The 22707-nt window shown below is 41.6% G+C and overlaps 2 protein-coding genes across 2 annotated transcripts; one reads left to right on the top strand and one right to left on the bottom strand.

The window, feature by feature from the left end:
* The first annotated feature begins 4260 nt into the window (after positions 1–4260).
* LOC125898479 (pinopsin-like) lies at positions 4261–9122 on the top strand. Its single transcript, XM_049592288.1, has 6 exons — positions 4261–4287; positions 4882–5251; positions 6005–6173; positions 6730–6901; positions 7046–7279; positions 8913–9122. The coding sequence occupies exons 2-6, from the start codon at positions 4909–4911 to the stop codon at positions 9120–9122; spliced, it is 1128 nt and encodes a 375-aa protein (XP_049448245.1). The 5' UTR covers positions 4261–4287; positions 4882–4908.
* A 715-nt stretch (positions 9123–9837) lies between these two features.
* On the bottom strand, positions 9838–20916 carry tpst1l (tyrosylprotein sulfotransferase 1, like). Its single transcript, XM_049592289.1, has 6 exons — positions 20679–20916; positions 16143–16858; positions 15878–16036; positions 15445–15698; positions 12799–13000; positions 9838–10374 (listed from the first exon to the last, which is right to left on the bottom strand). Exons 2-6 carry the CDS (start codon positions 16548–16550, stop codon positions 10339–10341), a joined length of 1059 nt encoding a protein of 352 aa, XP_049448246.1. The 5' UTR covers positions 16551–16858; positions 20679–20916; the 3' UTR covers positions 9838–10338.
* Positions 20917–22707: the final 1791 nt, after the last annotated feature.

Genomic DNA, 22707 nt, shown 5'->3' with positions numbered 1-22707 from the left:
CTGTAGTGAGGTTGTGTCTGTGTTTGCTGTGTAGGTGTGTTTGTGTAAATACATGTGCATACTTGAGAGGAAAAAACAGCTTTTGTCCTTTTGATGTCTTCATTGTATGTGCAGGCCTTTATGGGTGTGTCAGTTTACATCTAGTTTGCATCACAAAGGCTGTGTTGGGTGCACTCACAAACAGAAGTATTAGCCCACGCACATGTCACATATTGCATTTTTTTTGCCAACCAGAATACAGCCTGGGAGTCTGTGTCACCTATTCTCAAAATGTTATGCATCGGAACAACGGAGCACACAAACAGAAGTCTAAACAAACTGGCACCAGCGATACTGCTGGGGGAATGTGGAGACATCATGGTTGACCATGTCCATAGTTTCTGGTCTTGTCCTTCTATTCAGAGTTTGTGGAAGGAAGTAGCAATGATCATTTAAAAAAAATTGGGTTGTAGTATTAGTACAAAATTCACGTCCCTTCATCTTGGACACATCCCTGATGGACTAAGCAAAGATGACACCTATCTACTAAAGATCCTGCTGGTCACAAGTAAAAAGGCCTTCACAAAATACTGGCTCCAGAAACACTGCCCCACTTTTACCCTCTTTATTAATACTGTTAGATCTTCTGGAACAGATGAAATATTCAACATGACTTCAAAAAGAATTGGGAGAAAAATGGTGGAGAAAATGGTTTATTTAGCCAATGAGACAGACTCTACCTGAGTATTGTATGTACCATATACGACACTTTACTTTAAATTAGGAACATTTGCCATGACATTGTAAACATCCCATGAACTCATATATTTTCCCTGTGTGCTGCTTTTATTTCTTCTTTTTCTTTCGTTCCTATACGTATTGAATGGAAAAAAATGTTCACAAATAAAAAGTATATACATGTATAAAAAAAAAAAAAGCAAAACTGTGTTAAACATCTGGTACATTTATGCATTAGCAAGCTGGCTTTTGGTTGATTCTGCTGGAACTTCTGACAGAGCGCATGAGAGAAGAGCCTCTTCACTACAGCAAAACAGGAAGCATCCACTGGTGTATATGTGTAAAGGACATCCAAGGGATTATATATAATGAGGCATGAAGCAAAAGTGCAGTTTGGGGGTGTTTGTCTTGGAGCTGCTGGCAGGAGATTAAATTCATCCCCCATCAGATTTTTGTGTTTGTAACAGTTCAAATAACCACAGCACCTTCAGTCACATCTGTCTTTTGTAAGGATGTTGTAAATGTATGGGTTACTGTCTGTGTGTGACATGATTGCACAGACAGAGACCTACGTACAGCATAGTCTGAATCCACATATATACCAAAATAGAATTTAAAAAACGTAAACGGAGGATATAAAGGCAAAGGGACAGAAAAGAGGCAAAGAGAGGAGAGAGGAGAGAAGAAAGACATTTCACACAGCAGGGGAATACTGTCCTCCAGTGATAACAGATAAGTACTGCATCAAAGTGTGCTAGACCTTGGAGCAGTTTGACTTTTCAGTAAGAGGATATTTGACTCAGATTGCGAGTGAGGAGTGGAGATTTCATTCCATTTTCAACTTTAATCAAAAAGTAATGCTTGATATAAATGAATTATATATTTGAATAAAACAACCACAATGGAAACCATGCACACATCTGCCAAGGCTGTACAGCTAGTCTACATCAGAGTCTACGTCAGATTACATGTAATACACAATTATGGTGATTGCTGCCATGTTTAATACCTAAACCCTGAAGACAGAGTAGTTGTGCGCACATCCAATCCTGCTTTAGGTCAGGTGCTGGATAACGTCGAAACATTGCTTTTTTAGTCATTAAAAACTTACTGGGAGCTCTAATTCAGTGTGCGGATTTTCTTCTTCTTTCTGCATAATACCTAAACCCTGTCACAGATTATTGGGGCTTTGTATTGTGATGAATTGTGAAGTGATTAATTTCAAGCTCGTCAGACTCCACTGATTAATGGACATTGAAATGCCTCCTGATGCTGTAAGTAGATGTGTGCACATGTTAACTTTTTGCCTGCAGTTGCACAGTGTGCTCAATATGATAGATTATTGCAAACTGACACCACACCTGCAAGAATTGTTACGAGTAAAATAGGTGTCGATCTTGGCTTGTAATTGTTTAATTGTTTTTGCAATAAAGACATGTGCACATCAGTACATCCATAGTTATAATCAAACAACATGGAGCCATTCTGCATAATGAATACATTTACTTTGGATCTTTAAGTATATTTTGATGCTACTTATGCTCAATTAAAATTTTAAATGCAGGTATTTCTACACTGTGTAATTGTTACTTTTACTTAAGTTGAGCTTATAGGACTTGATTTTACAGTCCCTAAGAGTGATCAGCACTTGTCTGGTATCTTGTGTCTTGAGTGGGAGAGGGGTAATCACGTCATCTGAGTCATCAGGAGAGCACCCTCCTTCATTGGTGTTTCATTGGAAGGCCCCACGACACCTCTGGAGGGCTCCGCTGTGACACCTGGTGTGCCTCCCTCTGCTTTTACCCCTCATGCTGGACATATTGCAGACCAGTTGGGGTGCTTCCTCTTCTTCAAAGTCAATCACTGCTTCGCTCAGCAGTCTCTGATAGTGACTTGATGGCTTGTCAAAAGACCTGTCCTCGAACCCTCACACTCCTCAGAAGCATGGCTGATGATGTGGCTACAACTCCTCTACACCCTAACTCTACAGGGAGCACCTGGGTACGCCAGCTGCATTGTTCTGCTTCAGCTGTTTGGTCTGTGTACTTCAGACTTTTGCGTCAACGATCCAAGTACTTCTTCCACTTCTGTTCAAGCCAGCAAGACTGACTGTTAAAGCAACAGATTTGAGGCAGTTTAGAACTTGACAGAAACCTGGGTAGCACTTTATAACAAGGGGAACAAAACATATCACATACATGACACATGATGATTTAATGCATGACTTAATGTAAGATGTATCACAGATTCTTGTTGCGCACCATCAAAACTTGTCTTTCACCCCCTATTATTGCATGTTACATAAAGTGACATAGGGACCACTGAGTCAAGCAGCATCATGTAGACGTTTGTATTTGACGGACAGTTTGATTTAATTTCTTTGATAATGAGCGGCTGATGAGATGCGTGGGTCTGACATGAAACATTTTCTCAGTAACTGGAATCCTTACCAGAGCTAATTCGGTGGCATATCAATTAATGTGTGAAGCTGATGACTAATCACATGAAGTCACATTGCTTTGATTGTCAACTTTAAACAGTAACTTTTCTATGAGAACATCACTGATGTTGAAACAGGCTTTCATGAAAGAGAAAAGCACAACAAACCTGAAACATACAACCTCCAGTGTCTTATAACAATCACTATTGACCTGCAGAGTAATAAAGAAGAGACATCATGGCACGTGCAGGCAGTTAAGTCATTTCTACACTGCTCACCTGATCAGCGCCCACACATGCCTGTCCACCCCCATGCCAGCTTTATTTACAGCGGATGAGTGTAGTGACGTAGCTTCACTCTGGCACAATGGACGTGTGGGTGGCCACACTGGAAGTGTCTGCACGTGTTGCTGCTCAGTTCCTTTTTCCTCCCTATAATCAACAAAAGGACAGACTGAGGGACAGATGAGTAATCTGTTAATTAAAACGCTGTTGTGTGTATCATGGCAGGAACAGTAATTGTCTAAAGTGGAAGAGGTGGTAAGGTATTGTACTACCCACATCTAGCAAAGTTTCAGTGAAAGATTGTGTGTGGGTGTGTGTATAGGATGAGGGTTTTAAGGACCCAGTTGGTCCAGTGGGTCATTCTGCCATAAAGAGCAGCCAACTTAATAAAATATAATGAAAAGTTAAAGTCTAATATAATGAATCCAATAATGTATACTGTGTGTATACAGTATTTTATAATACACTGCAGAATCCATCGTCATGTTTGAAAAGTTAAAACTTACTTGTGGAGCACTTTCTTTGTTGTAAATGTCAATGTATGTTCAGAGGGTTTTCTCTTCTTGTGACTGTTCATTAGTGTCTTCAGCATCTCATCAGCTAATGCTGCCAGGCTGAGTGTGTTCTTGGCTCGTCCTCTCAGCCAACCACAGCTTGTATTATTAATACGTTGGCTCAGTTATTTAGGTCCCCAATCTGGTCTACAATAAAGTAGAGTAACGGAACAGAATAAAGACATATTTCTGATGAGGTGATGTCGTCTGTGGAAAACGTCAGCGTCTGCACCTTTGTGTGATTATTTCTTTCGTTGTTTATTGTGGGAGTGTGTCTTTGGTCTCGCTAAAGGTTTGGAGATGCTTTTCAATCTTTATTCTATTGAAACTGTATCAACTGTAAGTTAGCGATTTATTGTGACTAATGTTTTTGTTTCTATGCTGATAATTAGTTTGGTGTTAATTATTTAGGATTTGGGTTTGGATTTACCCTGTACCCTATCTGACAAATGTCAGTGTAGCAAGGAAAACAAATAGCCAGCTAAATTTTTTATTGCTATAAAACTGTTTACCATAATTATTTCCTTCTCATTGAGAGGGTGCATGCAGTTCTGTTAAAATCTTTATGTTACTTTTAAATCAAACACAATAAAATAACCTAGAATGATAATAATAAACAACCGTGTAGATATATGAGCACAGAGGGGGTGTTTAAAGACTAGTGGGAGCAACCCACAGGTGCGTTCAGTGTGTGGGAGAAAGAGAAACTTATCTCTCCCACCCCCTTCATCCACTCGTTGAGAGTATTTAAACATCTTGTGGTCAAATATTTGTGCTCAGTGGGCTGACTGAAGAAATGCCCCGCTGAGCTGACAGCTGAAAAATATCCTTTAACCCCTCTTTTTGTCTTTGTTTTATGACCGAGACCCTCTGTCTCTGCTTTAAGTCATTTTAGAGTGATAACCAGGTTGCCATGGTGATCCTCCCGCAGCATAGCAACAACCTCAGCACCGGCCACAGCTCCGTGTCGGACCCCGCCGCCGGCGCGCTGAGCCGGGCGGGTCACACCGCGGCGGCCGTCGTCCTCGGGTTCATCCTGGTGCTGGGCTTCATCGGTAACTTCCTCGTCCTGCTGGTGTTCTCGCGCTTCCCCGGACTGGTGACTCCGGTCAACCTGCTGCTGGTCAACATCAGCGCCAGCGACATGCTCGTCTGCATCTTCGGGACTCCGCTCAGCTTCGCGGCCAGCGTGCGCGGCAGGTGGCTGACCGGGTCCTACGGGTGCCGGTGGTACGGTTTCTCCAACGCGTTTTTCGGTAAGTGATGAAGAATATTTGAAATTATCTATCTATCTATCTATCTATCTATCTATCTATCTATCTATCTATCTATCTATGATTCTAATCTATTCAGACTGGCTGTGGTTCAGGAGGTCAAAGTTTCACTGGGCAAGATACTGAAACAAACTGCTCCTAGTGGCTGTGACATCAGTGTGTGAGTGTGTTTAAGATGATTGACAGGTGGCTCCTGGTAGCCTCGCACCAGTGCATGAATGTGTGTGTGTGTGAATGTGACATGTAGTAGCCTACTGAAGCGCTTTGGGTGGTTGGAAGACTAGAAAGGCTCTATACAAGTTGAGGCAAGTAGCATAAAATAATTTCAACTAACTGTAACAAGAGTTATAGACATAAAATATTGCACTTAAAAAGCATGGCACATGTATCCCATCATTGCATCTCATAATACAACTGTGTATCTTGAAGCAGACATACATATATGCAAGGTAAAACTTTCTATTAAAGGAGCAGTGTGTTGAATTTGGCAGCATCTAGCAGCCAGTTTAAAACCCCCGCTCATCCAACATGTAGAGAACTACAGTGAGCTGCAGGTAATGTAGAAGCACAGAAGCCCTCTCTATAGAGCCAGGGTTTGGTTTGTCTGCTGTGGGCTCCTGGAGAAACATGCTGCTGCACTCATGGAGGGCTCCATGGAAGAAGACCAGCTGGAGAATAGAGAGGTGATTGACTTAGTTTGATCTCTACCTGATACAGTCTCTCTCTCTCTGTCAGGTATTGTGTCTCTGGTGTCTCTCTCTCTGCTCTCCTTCGAGCGGTACACTGTGGTGCTCCGCAGCACCCAGTCTGACTCCTCTCAGTACTGCAGGGCCAGGCTCGCTGTTGCAGCCTCATGGCTCTACTCGCTGGTCTGGACTCTGCCTCCCCTGCTGGGCTGGAGCAGGTCTGTACTGCCCAAATATTAACCCACCACTTCACTCATTAGATCATTCAGTCATTCACTTATTCAGCCTGAAGATGCTAGGTGCTGCTTTATTCATTTAATAAAAAACTGAAGTAAGAAGTGAATACATTTACAATCTATTACTGTGACATATTGAGTTAGTTTGTTTTTTGTGTTACAGGTAGTTTAATGAAAATAATATCAGTGATGCCCCAGGAGAATAAGCTTATTTTTACTTGCTGTAAAAGTAAAATGTTGGACCATTTATTCATTTGATAAATCTTATAAGCATGTCTCAAACAAGACAAAATGACATAAAAAATGAAGTCTTGGCACAGACTAAATCTCAGCTGAGGACCAAACATCAAATATCTTGGTATTTATTTAAATATTTAATTTGAATATTTTCTCATCTTGTCCTGTCTTCATTTTTGGCTTTGTTGGATTTCTTGAGTTTGAAAACCACCAGACTGAATTTTAGATTTTCGTGTTGAACTTCATGTTGTTAAATATGGATCATATGTAATCAGAGCATACGTTGTGTGTTTTGGAGCAGCTATGGGCCGGAGGGTCCCGGCACCACCTGCTCCGTCCAGTGGCACCAGCGTTCGGCCACAGCTCGCTCCTACATCAGCTGTTTGTTCATCTTCTGCCTGCTGCTGCCGCTGCTGCTCATGATCTTCTGCTACGGGAGGATCCTGCTGGCTGTGCGAGGGGTAGCGAGACAGGTGAGTGTGCAGGATGACCTTTGACCCCTCTGTGTAATGGGTGATGTTATTGTTCATCCATCAGTGTTTGTGAAAGCAGTGTGTGTGTGTGTGTGTGTGTGTGTGTGTGTGTGTGTGTGTGTGTGTGTGTATGTGTGTGTTTAGGTCACCATGATCAACCAGTCCTCAGCTGAGAGGCGGGAAAGCCGTGTCCTTCTCATGGTGGTCTCCATGGTGACGGGCTACCTATTGTGCTGGATGCCATACGGTGTTGTGGCGATGCTCGCCTCCTTTGGACGTCCCGGCATGGTACCACCTGTCGCCAGTTTAATTCCGTCCCTGCTGGCGAAGACCAGCACCGTCCTCAACCCTGTTATTTATGTGCTGCTCAACAACCAGGTAACAACGATCGCCTTTAACTATCTTACACACAGTTAACTCCTCAATTCTCCTAAATAAGATTTGCTTTTCTTCAACTCCAAATAAAACACAACCAGAGGAGCATGTGTACATCTACCAACAATGCACCAGTGAGAGGATAGGGTCACACTTAAACACAGAAAAAGTGTTGTAACCACACAATATATCCAAAAAGCTTTGCTGCGCCGGAGCTGGTTTGCTAAACCACAGTTTATTTTGTATTTTGCAACACAATATAAATATGGTTTACAATGACACACCAGAATCCTAATTAAAAGTATGGAAACCCATTCCAACCAATGTGATGGGGAAAAAAGATGCAGCAAGTCGTTATGATAAGAGACTTTCTTGAAATACTGACTTACTTATCAAAATACTGATGTCATATTGCAACATATTGAGAAACTCTGTCAGTATATTGACCTAATATCTCAATATAATGACTTACAGGACATTTTTCAATCACATTGGTGGAAATCAGCCTCCATATAAAAGAGTACTGACCTTTGGACTAACAGTGGGATGTGAGCTATCTCTCGAATAGTTGATTTAAAGTTGCTCCCCTTGCAAGTCGGCACCAGAAATACAAGTCGGTTAACCTGTTATTATTTTTTATTTTATGTGATTGCATTCACAAAGTAAAACTGCCTAAATATGTATTTTCCTAGTTTTTCCTTTTTCAATAAATACTATTTCTTAACTTTTATTTAGTGAGCTGTCGTGTTTTGTAGGATAATATGTGATGTTCATAATGCACAATACAAAGTCCAAGTCATCACAGCAGCATTTAAAATACTATTTGGTTACTGAAAAATTTGGTTCCTTATTTTAAATGGCCTTAGACCACATTTCACCCACTGGTGCAATATGACTCTGGAGGAATATTTTACATACTAATCGGTATCATCTCTCTTTTGATCTACAACTAAATAAATTAGCAAAATAATTCAACAAATTTGTAATTTTAAGTCGTTGATGTTGTAACCGTATATTAGCTGGTTGAAAAGAGGGTGAAAAGGAGGTCTTAGACATTCAGACCGCATATTAACCAGTTTTCAAATTGAGCTACATTTTGTCTGTTTTCTGTGTGTTTTTCTTGCTATTAGACTTGTCGACTAGTCTAAGTTTCAATTTCCACTTAAATGTCAGGGAAATTAGTAATTGGGAGCTTCACTACTTACAACGACCTGATAGGAGCATCAGTATCATCAACACTTACTGTCGTTGCTGTCATTACTTTCGGCTTGGCAGCTCTTAATCCCACCTATAAAACTCTGGTTGGTGGATTATTTTTCCAATTTGTGGAAGCAGCCCTCACTGGGTGCAACACCAGACCTTTCTACACAGCTGAAGATGTCGGTGGTGTTTCACAGGTCTAAAGTCAGGCTAGAATTAATCAATTTGCCTGCTTTACTGGGGTGATAATCCCATAGATTATACACTTTTATCACTTTTTATTCCTGCATTTTCCTGTATCTAACATTCTTTGTGATTACATCCCACCTCATGTAGCCGGGGAGAAAATATTTCCCACCTTGTGTTAGTTTTTGTGGAATGAAAATGGAATTTGAATGCTGCTCGTGTCTCCATATGACATTTATTTGTCTCTCAGTTCTCCAGGTGTTTCCTGTACATGATCAGGTGCAGCTCTGAAGCCCCGCCCACCCCAGTTCACCACACATTGCCCAGCAGCAGGTGTGTGTGGCGTCACACTCCCACCCCACCAACAGAGGAGCAAAACACAGCGGCTGCCAGGTTAACATCCAGAGACCAGCTGGTACAGCGGCCTGCTCTGGTGCTAGTGGCCCAATATGCAACGTAGAGGTCAAAGGTCACATTAGCACCGTGACTGGTAAATGAAATTATTCTATGTTTTTTTTTCAGTTTATTTGTCATGTTTTTAAACAAATAAAATGCTGCAAGAAATACTTTTTGTCACCTATTCTAAAAATGTGGGACCTTTTTTGTTGATGAGTCTGGTTGACTGTGTAGCTTAACTGTGAATGTTTGTAACTGCGTTTCACCGCAACAGTCAGATGTATTTTTGCCTTCATCATCTGAGTAAAACTGCACCGTATTACCTCAATCCATCGTTTAACTTTGCCTCAGATGTAGCTCATTTTGTGGTCTAACCGTACGGGCATATAATTATAGTTTAAAATGTTGTATTTTTCTGTTTAACCCTCAGCAGCCCACTTTATCTCAGGGTTTTATTTGTCAGTTACACCAATGTCAAAATTAGAGAGACATGTAACTCTGGAAATTATTCCTACTGAACTATAAAGAGTGAAGTACGACTTATGTCAGGATATTTTTGTCTCTGTAAAAAACAAGGGGTGTTATTCTGTTGTCTTTGCACCACTAGAGGGTACTGTGGCTCAGCTGACTGTCAAACGTACAGCAGCATGAGGAGAACTGAACAACAAAGTACATGAACGATATTATAAGGTGACATTTAGACTCTTTTTATTCATGTCCAACAATACACAACAATTAAAAAACCCTCAATTCAGAATAAACAACTCTAGATTCCTGAATGAATGGTCAACACCAAAATAATTTATTAAGAAAATAAACATACGTCTTCAAAAATATACAGTCGTTATGTTTCATGAACACTGACTGAACTCTCAGTGAGTGAAAGACTTGTCCACAGACACATTCACATTTGTGGTGAACCGTAACAACTTTACAGACATGTTGAAATACTTCCAGGTACGAGGTGAGAGGACGCTTCAAGATGCAGTGTAATACTGTTGCTTCACCGTGGAGGAAATGCTGGAGAGGGAAAACACTTCCTCGAACAGGTAGTCCACATGAGATATAAAACCCTAACCACTTGGTGAGTCCGTATTTTAAAAACTCCACCCGTGTTTAGACATGAACACCGCACATTATTCTTACAAACAATTCAAAAATACACGAGATACTTTAAAAACTTTTCTGAGGTTTAGTTACTGCTGAACTGGAAGTCCATGTTTAAGGTGCATCCACATCTTGGAACAGCGACGCTGGTTTACAGGGTATTCCTCTTTCACTTAGCTGGGATGTGGAGTCTCTGTTGCTTTCAGATTCTGAGGAGAGAAAAAGACACATGTTCACATATGACTGGAAATACTTTCATGGTTCAAAGAGGAGTATCTAGAGGATTTATGATTGTAAATCACACATCAGGGCTGCATCCTCTGACTGTGGTGCTTTGATCCATCTTGTCAGCTGTAAAAGTGAAGCTATCTGCATGACTGGAGGTCACGAGTGTGAGTGGGAGATTATGTTTCTGTGATTTGGGTGAGTGATTACAGCTGGATTTATAGTTGTGCATTAAAGGGTTTCAGACTTCAGGGCTCTGGCGGTGACGGAGATGCCACATGCCCAATAACTGACTGGTCAGCTTAGGCTGCTTGTGTTTTTTCTAACAAGTTTTCAGAGGAGATGCTGAGAGTGAAGCAAACTTTGATGAGGCTGAAGACAGCTCAGTAGTCCTATTTTTTTTCCAGTGACACACAACTGTCCCAAAAAATATTAATAAAATGTCCAAAAAATTATTGATAAAATGTCCAAAAATATTAAGAAAATGTCTGAAATATTATTAATAAAATATAGGATAAATATTCATAAAATGTCTAAAAAAATATTAAGAAAATGTCTGAAAAATATAAATAAAATGTCTGAAAATTAATTAATAAAATGTCTGAATTGTTTTAAAATAAAAAGCCCAACAAATGTTAATAAAATGTCTGACAAACTATTATAATTATAATTCAGCTTGATACAGCCTGGTCATGTACAATACATAATACATACTGTAGTAGTGTTGTGTAGGTGTGATATCGATGGGTGTAATCTGATACTTAACAGTAAATCTAAACCTTCAGGTCAGTATCTTTAGCAGGACACCCTATAACTCCCATTAGACCAAAGTTTCTATTGAGAATGAGACCCTTTGTCTCAGTGAGACTACATGTTTAAATAAAGGTTAAATAGATAAATAAATAAATTACACTTTCATCAAATATAAAGCCGTCTGGAGAAGCTGTGAACGCAGAGCGGGTTTTCCACGTATTCCAGAGTTGGTGGCTCCATTTCCGGTTCTTCTTACCCATGTGCTGAAGTGTTTTTAGGCAAGAACCTGAAGTCCAAATTGCTCCTGACGGTTGGCCAGCACCTTTCATAGTATCTTGCTGCCATCAGTGTGTGAGTGTGTGTGGATGAGAGGCAAATATTGCAAAAAAGCACTTTATAAATGTAGTTCATTTCTTAAAACCTTAATTTTCCCAGATTTTCTCTACACAATCTTGTTAGTGTTATGACAAATATTAGTGAGGATCCATTAGGCTTCACTTATTTTCTGTTAATGAGGTAAAGGAATATAAAAAAAATATCCCTTTGAACAAAAAAACAAAAACAAACTCAGGCTTCAGACTGTTCTGAACACTCTGTGTTTTCTACTTTTAAGACAAGCTGACACCAGTTCAAAACTGATTTCCGTCTATGGTCATCTGCTTCTGGCTACGTGTTTACATTACACTGCCTACACTGCTACATATAGCTACATGCTAACTTCAGGGAAACATGTACTCTTGGCTGCTGACATTGTTAATTTCTCCCCAATTTTGGATCATATTCCTGCTGGAACATATCTGGTTGTGTTAAGAAGCTTTTATTGGGGAGTTTTTATGGTATAAAGTGCCGCTATTCTTCGTTACAGTTGTTCCCAGGCTGCAATGACGGTACGATGCTGACCAATCAAAGCACATATGGGCTTTTTCAGACAGAGTGAATACAGTTGATCCAGCACAGACCGTATAAGGAAAATAAAGTGTTATTAAAGCATGTCAACATGTTATAGTTGAAATACAAGTATGAAAATGAGATAGTATCTTAAACGTACATTAGTTTCAGCTACTTATTTACAAAAAAATATATCTGGATTTTATCAACCTTTATGTTGATCTAAAAGCAAAAACACAAACACAGCGCCAGCACTGATGGCTTTACTTTTTTTGACATTATCATCTTATAATTTGTACGTCCTCTTAATTTTTCTCCTTACATTCTACTGTCAGTAGACTACTACTACTGCTGGGCCAAAGTCAATTGAAAGAAAACTAATTAACAGGAATTAAGATGGGGCGCCGGTGGCTTAGTGGTAGAGCAGGCGCCCCATGTACAAGGCTGTTGCCGCAGTGGCCCGGGTTCGATTCCAGCCTGTGGCCCTTTTCTGCATATCTCTCTCTCTCTCTCTCTCTCCCCCACACACTTGTCTGTCCTATACATTAAAGGCTAAAAAGCCCCAAAAAATATCTAAAAAAAACAGGAATTAAGATAACCAATTCATATTTTAAGTAATTTATTAAGAAAAAAGATGTCAACTTGAATTTATGACATTTTATTACATATCAGATTAAAGATCTAATCGTTAATAAAAAAAGAAATCAGGGTGTTTTTGATTGAAAATTGTTTAAACCAAAAAACCAACTAACACCACTGAGCATCACCTGTGAGTAGTTGTACAGAGACACCACGGGCTCTGGTCTGGTGTAGTCGGGCGGGTTAGCGTGGGGGTCGTAGCCCAAGCGAGCCAGCATGGGGGCGATTTCAGCCATGTCACTTATCACATCAGGGGGTATGTGCCCCACCCACTTGGAGAGGGCGTCTGTGTTTACTGGCTTCATCACTTGGTCTGTGGAGCGCTCAACCCTGCACACAAACACAAGGTTAGTTAGTGTGTGTTCCACTGTAATGCAACGAGTTTTATACTGAAGAGAAAATGTTCAAAAACAGATACTTGTTATGGGCCACTGAAGAGTGACAGAATCTATGGAGGTAAATTAAAACCATTCAAAGAAATTAATTTTTACACGATTTTCTACCTAATTATGACACATACATAAAAAGGAAATACAAAAATATCAAAGAACGTATTTTATATTTCAGTTTATTTCTTTGTTTGATTTTTTTTATGTAGACATTTTAAATCTCCCATACCTATCAAGCCATCTAACCTAAATAAATAAATATGTGTAACTGTGTAAACACATTTTAGAATTGTGATAATTTACATTTCTGAAGAGGATATAAAACATCTGCGTGACTAATATTGCACCAACCGTTGCATAACTAACCAAAATAAGGGTGCTAATTCTCTCAGAATGTGGCCTACTGTAATTCCTTCAAATACACGCCAGGTTTGGGTTTTTGCAGTGTGGAGCGGCCAGATTTTCACCAAATCCCCCTGAGCTTCTGCCCTGCTAAGAGATGCTTCACTGGAATCACGACAGATAAGTAGAGCAACACAAATTTAAGTGACTTGTTCTGTTTGTCCGAATTGGCAACTCAGCTCAACTTGTACTGCATTTTAATTCAGTGAAAACAACAACACCATAATACACTTAAATAATGACTAACTATGTAAGGTCACGGCTAAAATTGCAGACACTGAGGTCTGTTGTTCTGTGATGACACATATGTTGTGTTTTTATGGCTGATTATGATACATTTTAAAATTGGCTGTTTTTAGACATAGCAAATATACAGATACAATTTACACAAAATATGAATAAATACGATTTGTTTTCTCATAAAATTATTGATAATAACAGAGTTGCACTAGGGGGGATTTAAGTATTTTTAAATGTTTAAATTGGAGGTGGTTTAAGTAGTTGATATTCCCAGTGATGGCCCTACTCAGGTGGTGTAATTGTTTGTCTTTTTGAGGACAACTGGCCAATTATACACGAGATAACATCACATGAAAACCCAGTAGCTAAAACATGCTGTGACCGCACAAAGCTTTTTAACCTTTCAAAACTTCAGTGGTTAACATCAGGTTTCACTGTGACTTCCTGAAAACCAATGAGTTTCTTTCTAGCCATCAACAATCACAAAGAAATGCATTTCTCAAGAGACTTGAGGTGAAATAATCACTTCATTAATATAAGTAAATAAGTAAGATAAGTAAATACAGAAAAATAATCTTCAGCATTTCTGATAATCGATTAGTCTTTTAAGTCATCAAAAATTATTCTCAGTCTAGATTTCTCTCGTCTACCTTGACAGTCATTGGGTTTTAGATCATTGGTTGGACAAAGCAAGCTATTTAGTATTTCTCCTCATTTTTCCATCTTCTTACATTTAAAAAACCAAATGATTGCATGAGAAAATAATAACCAGATTATGAATGGATAATGAAAATAATCCTAAATTGCAGCTATAGAAGAGACAGACTGAATCATTCCATCCCCATTCAAGTTAGCAGAGGGCTAAACCGGAAGAAGCCCGTAAGAGGTGGCCTCTTCTATGGACCACGCAGTGCAGAAGCATTGCCACTCTTCAGGGCAAATTTCTCTTTATACATCCATGGATAGAACAGGTGTGACATTTTTACGACATGTTATGTGTGCGACCTACCACTGCAAGATTAAAAAGGCAGCTAGCAGCAGTTAGTAGCTAACTAAAAGAAGAAGAACAGCAGTTAAAATGTCAGAAAATTGGGGAGGGCCTGAGGTCCAGGTGCTCCTTATCCTCTAGGCAGGAGATGAGATAAACTGCCATATAACAGGGACAGTAAATGATTGTTATTGCCAAGTCATGACATTGTTACTGCTTAGAAAGCCTTGCCCAATGTATGTCACGTGTCACACTGAAGGCCAAAGCTGTCGTGTTACACGTTGCACCCATCCCACCATCTGGAACGCTGGTATGCTATCTTAAATCCCACACTAGAGCAGCATTATGCCTGTGTTGTTTGGTTCTGTACAAAAAAGCAAAGATGGCGTAATGAAGGATCTTTGAGCAGCCCTGCTGTGAGATCTCTGTGTAAAAAGTGCTAGATAGAGAACTGTGAGATGTGAGAGTCACAGCAGTCTGTGAGAAATTACACCTTTTATCCTGAAATATACCGGCTCCTCAAAGCCAGCAAGGTGGGAGCTCACAGGAGGGATAATTATGCCAAATAAAAAACACAGTTGGATGAAGATCTGTGTAATTTTCCATCATTTACATGCAACACTTATTGAACCTTGACATTTGAAAAACTTAAAAGCAACTTGCCTTTTCAGGAAATGCATAAAACCTCCGTGTTTGAAACCGAAATTGTCGACATGACTAGACAACCACTAGAGACATACATTTTATATACTCACTTAGACAGAGACACGCCACCAGCTTTCCCAATGAGTTCTTCATGGTGCAGCACTGATGAGTCCCACTGCAGCTCTAGGAAGTGAAGCAACTTCCTCATTTCCTCCTCTGCATGGAGGACGAGTTGCTCATAGCGGACAGGCAGACATCTGGACTCCCCAGCCGCCTGGCACTGGCTGAACATGGTCTCAACGGCGCTGCTCCACTTGGTCAGACAATCCCTGTAGCTGGTCAGGTCAAAACCAGAGATGGTCACCTGTGAATGGAGGCAGAGAGATAAGATCAACACTTGTGACGTATCACGACAGAGAGTGAACACAGGGTGGAAAATTTATTGTGTCACAAAGTGTCACCAGTCACGTAGATGTTTGGAAACATGAGTGTGTGAGGAAGTTGGTCTGCCTACAGCCCTGATAAGTAAAGTACCCAGCATACCTTGCGTGATATCATGGAGTGGACGGTTGCCCGGCCGTCTCGTAGCATGAGCACAAATTTGGCCTTAGGGAAGATGCGTGACAGATACGACAGAGACTTCAAGGCGAACGGATCCTTGTTGCAAAGGCGAGGTGCAGGCTCCCCGTGGCCGACTATCACCTGAAACACATAAAATGAATATCACACCACGGACTGCCTCAGCTGTTACATGCATACTGTTCCTTCTTAATACTCAAAATAACAACATGCTTCACTCAACACTCACCTCTAACAGGAACGCTCGCACGGCTGAGTCCAACACCTGGTCAGTGACGCCAGCCTCGTCCAGTCGTATCCTCTCCTTCACCGAGCGACTCCAGGTGGCCCGCATGGCCAAGAGGCGCGGAATTACTCGGGTCTCTTCCCCACATCGCACAGAGTTGTGGGCATCCAGCATGACGCGCATCAGTGTTGTGCCGCTTCGAGGAAAGCCTCCGATAAAGATGAGGGGAGTGTCTTCAGGGAAGTGTTCAGTTAGCGATAAGCTCTGATTGGCTGAACCCAAGTTGAGCTCCATCCACCGATACCGATGGCTTTTTGGAGGGCACTCTATTCCGCTCATGCCCAAGTAGAGCAGGGAGGCGGAGCAGAAGAGCACGCAGCCCAGCAGCAGGCTTGATCTGGTGTTCCTCATGGTTCAGATGCAGGACATGAAACAAAAACCAGGGGGACCTGAGGAGGCGGCTGGAATCAGATGTGTATGTAGCTATTTTAGTAAAGGTCAGTTCAAGAATTAGTTATACACTGACAGCCTAGATGATGAGGATGACTGCGACAAAGACAGCTGAGGTGATACTGAGGAAGGCCTGGGGGAGGCCAGGGCGGTGGAGTCTCCTCGGAGACTCCTCTCTCCTCTGCAGCTCCTCAGCTTTGGTGATGGAGAGCAGGATCCAGGCCTGCTGCGCCCCACAGCCGGCCACGTCTCTTATCCATCGTTACTCCCTAAAACATGAGGACAGCACGTCATGCACATTAGTTCATATTGCTTAGCATCAAATACAGAATGCTTCTGTTTCTCCTGCAGTATGAGATCAGATTTCTTTTCCAAGCATGACTTCACAACTTGCTAAGTAACAAATAATCAGAACATTTTAAATTTTCAATAAATGAGTAAGTCTAGACATTAGCCACTGGCCTGCATGACTGAGCTATTATCAGCGAGCAGGGTGCGGTGGCGGCTGCTATGTTATTTTGCCAAGAACACTTATAGTCTCAGAGTTTCTGAAACGCATCCAGTTTTGTTCTCAAAGCAGTTATTTTGCATCTCTCCTCTGGGGAGCCACTGACCGTTAAGCCATATCAAAGTTCACTGCGGCATGCAGCGCAGACACTCTCCGGCAGTGTATCTGAATTCACTAATTACAGCCTGCTCATGTTTTTATTCTTGCTGACAGTTTCTGCCACACCGAAACGCAAAGCAGTTTGTTTAAGATCAGGTTACTATTGACCAAATGAGCCATACTGCAACTTCCCTATTTCCCTTCTGCAATGTGCCCACGAGTAGTTTCCCCAGCGTAAGCCAGAACCTAATTCCTCTTATTAGCATACAAAAAACTAAAGTACACACACATGCAAAAATCACAGAATTCAGCTAACACTCAGTACCTCTAAATGACATCACTGATGTGTCTAAATAAAACAGTGATTTCACTGCAGTGTTTGACTTACTTTTACAACAACATTACAGCTCTGAAACTAAACTCACAGCACAACAGCCGTGTCACTTCCTACAGAAACTCTAGGCAAATATAGGATATGTCTCCCTCTCTCAGAGATATTTTGATTTCTGTCTTGTTCCGGCTGAACGTGCAGGGAGCCTAACATCTGGATGCCACGTGGGGAACTCTCCTCTCCCTGGGCTGGAGGAGCTGGCCTGTAAAATTCAGTTTAATGATCAAAGCAAAAAGGAAAAAACAGCTGGAAATGAGGACAACACAGCCTGGCTGGGATACTTAGGTGCTGCCTTAAGCCCCGCTAAGTCCGGTGGTATCCACAAGCTTTACATGTAATGCATTTCCATGCAGAGATTAAGCCACTTGGAGTTGGCAGAGAATTAGGCCATTGGCTTAAGATGAGTCTCGCTGCTTTTTTCTCCTAACAGATGAAGAGTCACATCATCCATATTAGTAAAATTGTATTTTCTCACAACTAAGAACTATTTTCATTATCAATTACTTTGTCATTACTTTCTCCATTAATCACTGGGTCTGTAAAATTTCTTGAGGTCTTCAAATTGCTTGATTATCAGCCTACAACACAAACATATTCAGTTCACTTTATATAAGACAAAGGAAACCAGCAGATATGTCAAGCTAAATGGGTATTTGGCATTTTTGCTGGAAAAAATGGCATACATGATAAATGTATTATTATTTTCTGGCCAACGCCTTAACGATTAATTGTTTCAGCTCTATCTCATGACCTCTGGGGTTAGCTGACCATACAGATAGTTATGGTTTTGCCCAGATAGGTTCTGACAAGTCTGTCTCTGACATTTTTGCCTCTACCTCAAGGTGAACTGAATTGTTTTATTTGTGGTGCTCAAAGTGCTGAAGCAACATCACACTCAGGCTAATCCACAGCTGTCAAATGTTTTCATTAGGACTATTCTTTGGAAGAAAACAGTTGCAATGAAAACTCTGCAAGAGCGAGACACTGTTTCTAGTAAGATGTTGCTGTTGAATTTTTGATTGCGTTCAGCTCCACTGTATTGGAGCAGAAGCAGGAATCTCAGGGAGGGATCTCTGCGACCAAGACAAACAAATCCAAACCTATCTGCTTGGCTAGACATGACCAGAGTTTTTGTTTTTCCATGAAGTGGTTTCTGCACAGACTAACAGTGAACACCTACTCGATAAATCAAGGGGTTGACCTTGAAAAGGCCACTGCGCTCACTGATCAGGAACAAGCCAACAAACAAAGTCTATAATAAGCAGAAAACAGTGACCTATGATTACAGTCAGTGTCTGGCATGAAAGAAAGCAGCAAACTAACGTCTTTGAGCAGAAGATTGTCAGGAAATCCAAAGCCAGTGTCACCTCCTCCTCTTCACAGGAGGAACACAGACTTCCTGCCAAAGGGAAAGTCTGACAGGGAGAACATCGCCTACATTTACCCTGAGCTCAGGTTAGTGCGTTAATATATTACTGTCAAGAGCCCAACCACTCTTAGAGCTGTTTCCTTGAATGCTCCATGTTGAATTTAAGACTCTAGAGGTGCAGCTTGTAGGATTTGGGAGGATATTTTGGCAGAAATGGAATACACAAAGTCCTTTCATTCATGTATAATCACCTGAAAATAAGAGCTGTTGTGTTTTTGTTACCTTAAAATCAGGCGGGTCCTCGTCTATGGATATTGTCATGTTGCACAACCATGTCTATACAGTAACCCAGAATGTAAAAACCAAACGCTGGCTCTAGATAAGGCCATTTGCATTTTCGCATCTGCCACTTTAATTAGCAGACCCTTTGCAAGGACAGCATCAGACACAAAACACTGATTATTTAACATGAAGCTGCTTTATTCAGTTTTTTTTTTTTACCAGTTGAAATCACTCTTTGGATTATTTACCTCCTGGCAAAAACCTCCTGAACATCTGGATCTTAAGTTACAAGAGAAAAAAGGTGAGCACACATTAGATGGTGCTGTCTCCGACATGCCAAACAGCCTCGGAGAAACACAGATTTGTAACATGAAACTTCCTTATTCCTGTGTTTTTACAGGTTTAAATCACTGAGTCTGTTTGTTTGGAGAGATGGAGACCTCTGGGGATGATTTGCCTCCTGGTAAAAAAAACCCCTCCTGAATAACAAACACTGAAGGATTTCTAACTGGAAGAAGTTTCAGCTGGGTGCAATCTGCAATCCTCGCCGCTAGATGCCACTAAATCCCCCTAAATCATGCATACTGTTCCTTTAAAGTAGTTTATTTTTGTATGGGCTATTCTTCTTTTCTTTATTCTGCACTACTATGACAGTTCCTCTCAGTGGCAAAAATGTGGAATGAACTGAATGTCCTAAGCAGTACGTGTTTGTTGCGGCTGCTTCCCTTTTTGCTGCACAATTTTTGTGGTGAACCAGGTGCATGTTGGTGATATCTTGCAACACACTGTCAAGAAATCTGAAGCCTCCTTGAGTGTTGAGAGGGAGAGCAGATTGTCTCTGGTTGCTGCATTACTTTCACAAAGGTTGGATCTGTTTCCTTGAGTGCCCTCCACTGAATGATTGTCTTCAACAACAGCTCTGTGTCTTCATGCATTTTTGTGTGGGACATTCTTGATCTCTGTGCTGCAATGACAGCTCCCTCTCAGTGGCACAAAATGTGAAATGTATGAAAAGGTACATATTCAATTGCAGCTGCTTCAACATGAAGAACTGCTGCCTTTCTGCCGCGTTGCACAAATCTACATTGAGCAAGGTGTGTGTTGGTGGGAATATCGTAAACAGGTCAAAGCTATCACCGCAGTCAACGGTGTGTGTAGTAATAGGATTATTCCACGGCTGCAAAGCGAAGGCCCAGCAGCCACCAACATCTGGCCTGACTCGACGATACATCTCGTCTGCAAAAATGCACCCGAGGCAGGAAGCCACCAGGTGAATGACCTGCTATCAGTCAGACACACCGTGACACACCAGCGGCCACCTACGGCTCACCAGAACAAGCCTGTCAGTGTACCCTGTACAAATAGACTCATTTAGCTGTCTGTGGGGAGCTAACACACGTCGTAAATATATCAGACCCGATGAAAATGGTGTTCACTCACCAGTGCCGGGGAAACTGCCGAAATGCGAAGAAAAAAAACATGAACATTGATCCAAAAAAGCTGAAACCAGCAGCTCCTCTGTCCACACCGGTATTTCCTCTCATGCGGGGAATCTACCGGCGGAGCTCACGACGCCATTTAGTATTTTCAAAAGACATTTAATTACAAAACGCCTCGCCGCTGGTTCCTGGTGTAACTTTGCACCGTGAGAAGTCGAGCTGTGTCTCCCGTTAAGAGGGGGAAAAAACCCAGTGAGCACGAGCGCAGCCAGGCGGAGAAAGCGGAGCTCTGATTGGTCAATGCACGTTCTGAATGCTAATACACATCTGCTTGGGCGATTCCTATTGGCGGAGATTTTAAAGGACAATTCCGCCGCAGTCACAAACCCAGTGTGTTTTTTCTGTTTCACACTCGAGGCTAAAATTACTTTACTTCATCGATTCGTGTGCTCTCAGTAAAAGCCCGCTGGGGAAATCTAATCACAGTGTGGGATTTAGCTGAGGTTACACCCAACTCATCTCATTTACCCAGCTTTTCATTAGTGAAACAGATTCTGGTAACTCTTTTAGAATGACATGGATCTTCATGAAACACTGCGGCCTCTGTGGAGGACCAAATGTGACTAAATTACACTGGTAAAGCCTGTCAAAGAGCAGTAAATAAAACATATAACGACTGAAATTCATAAATGAGTGATGAGATGCATCAATAATAAATAAATTAAGTGCTTATTAAACATGAAAAGCCTGATAAAAGGTGTAAACTAAAATCAATTTTAAGAAAATAGGTGACTTTCTCCTTGTGTTGACTACAGGTGTTTATTTCTCTATATAAATTGATAATAAACCCTCTTAGCCTGATTTATGTCAAGTTGTCCTTGCTATTAAAAATGGATGCACAATGCCAAGTCAACACTAAGTAGATAGCACATCCCTGTTGCTGCATGAAGGACACACCGTGATTAAAAAAAAAGGAAAAATCATGGCCAGATTAACCTTCCCGGCATCTGAGAGGACAAGGATGAGCTGATTGGCCCCTATTAACCCTTGTTCATCCCACTCTGTGCAACATGTACAGTTTGTCCATGCTACAATAGTACGTGGCCCTAGCTTTCCTGTAAAGGAAAACACATTCAGACTCCCTCACCTCACGTTAAATAGTACAAATCACCTTAAAAGGACAGTTCACAGTTTTTTTAACCCATGAGGCTACTGATCAGTATAGATTATTTAGCTGTGAGTCGAAGAATGCTGGAGATATCAACCATAGAGATGTCTACCTTCTCTAAAATATAATGGACCTAGACTGCACTCAGCTTGTGGTGCTCAGAGCACCAAAAAATACATTTGAAAACCTCAACAACCATTCCATCCATCAATTTTCATCCGCTTATCTGAGGCCAGGTTGTGGGGGCAGCAGGCCGAGCAAAGCACCCCAGACATCCCTCTCCCCAGCTTTCCAGCTCCTCCTGGGGGACCCCAAGGTGTTCCCAGGCCAGATGAGACATGTAGTCCCTCCAGTGTGTTCTGGGTCTGCCCCAGGGCCTCCTACCAGTGGGACGTACCCAGAACACTTCCAGCGGGAGGCGCCCAAGAAGCATCCTGATCAGATGCCTGAACCACCTCAACTGACCCCTTTCGACACAAAGGAGCAGCAGCTCTACTCCGAGCTCCTTCCGGATGTCTGAGCTCCTCACCCTATCTCTAAGGCTGAGCCCAGCCACCCCACGGAGGAAACTCATTTCGGCTGCTTGTATCTGCGATCTCATTCTTACGGTCACTATCTAGAGCTCATAACCTTCGCCTCACGGCTCAGCTCCCTCTTCATCACGACGGACTGGTGCAGCGCCTGCATCACTGCAGAAGCTGCACCAAACCGCCGATCCACCTCACGCTCCATTCTAACCTTACTTGTGAACAAGACCCAGAGATACTTCAACAACGTCTCTTTCAGAAATCATGACTTGTGTGTTAAGACATGCTTGTGTAAAGTAGGAACTGATGACATGCTTGTCATGTCACCACAGCAT

This window comes from Epinephelus fuscoguttatus, linkage group LG12 (assembly GCF_011397635.1).
Source record: "Epinephelus fuscoguttatus linkage group LG12, E.fuscoguttatus.final_Chr_v1".
Classification (NCBI taxonomy): Eukaryota; Metazoa; Chordata; class Actinopteri; order Perciformes; family Serranidae; genus Epinephelus; species Epinephelus fuscoguttatus.
The sequence above is the reverse complement of the archived record's forward strand: the minus strand, read 5'-3'. Positions and strand labels throughout refer to the sequence as shown.

Excerpts from the sequence above, each read along its gene's own strand:
- tpst1l (XM_049592289.1), bottom strand. The coding sequence starts at position 16,550 with ATGAGGAACACCAGATCAAGCCTGCTGCTGGGCTGCGTGCTCTTCTGC. Across the intron at positions 16,037-16,142 it reads TGCGAGCGTTCCTGTTAGAG|GTGATAGTCGGCCACGGGGA; the intron begins GTGAGTGTTGAG and ends TATGTGTTTCAG. Across the intron at positions 13,001-15,444 it reads GGTGGCGTGTCTCTGTCTAA|GGTTGAGCGCTCCACAGACC; the intron begins GTGAGTATATAA and ends GTTTGTGTGCAG.
- LOC125898479 (XM_049592288.1), top strand. The coding sequence starts at position 4,909 with ATGGTGATCCTCCCGCAGCATAGCAACAACCTCAGCACCGGCCACAGC. Across the intron at positions 5,252-6,004 it reads TTTCTCCAACGCGTTTTTCG|GTATTGTGTCTCTGGTGTCT; the intron begins GTAAGTGATGAA and ends TCTCTCTGTCAG. Across the intron at positions 6,902-7,045 it reads TGCGAGGGGTAGCGAGACAG|GTCACCATGATCAACCAGTC; the intron begins GTGAGTGTGCAG and ends GTGTGTGTTTAG.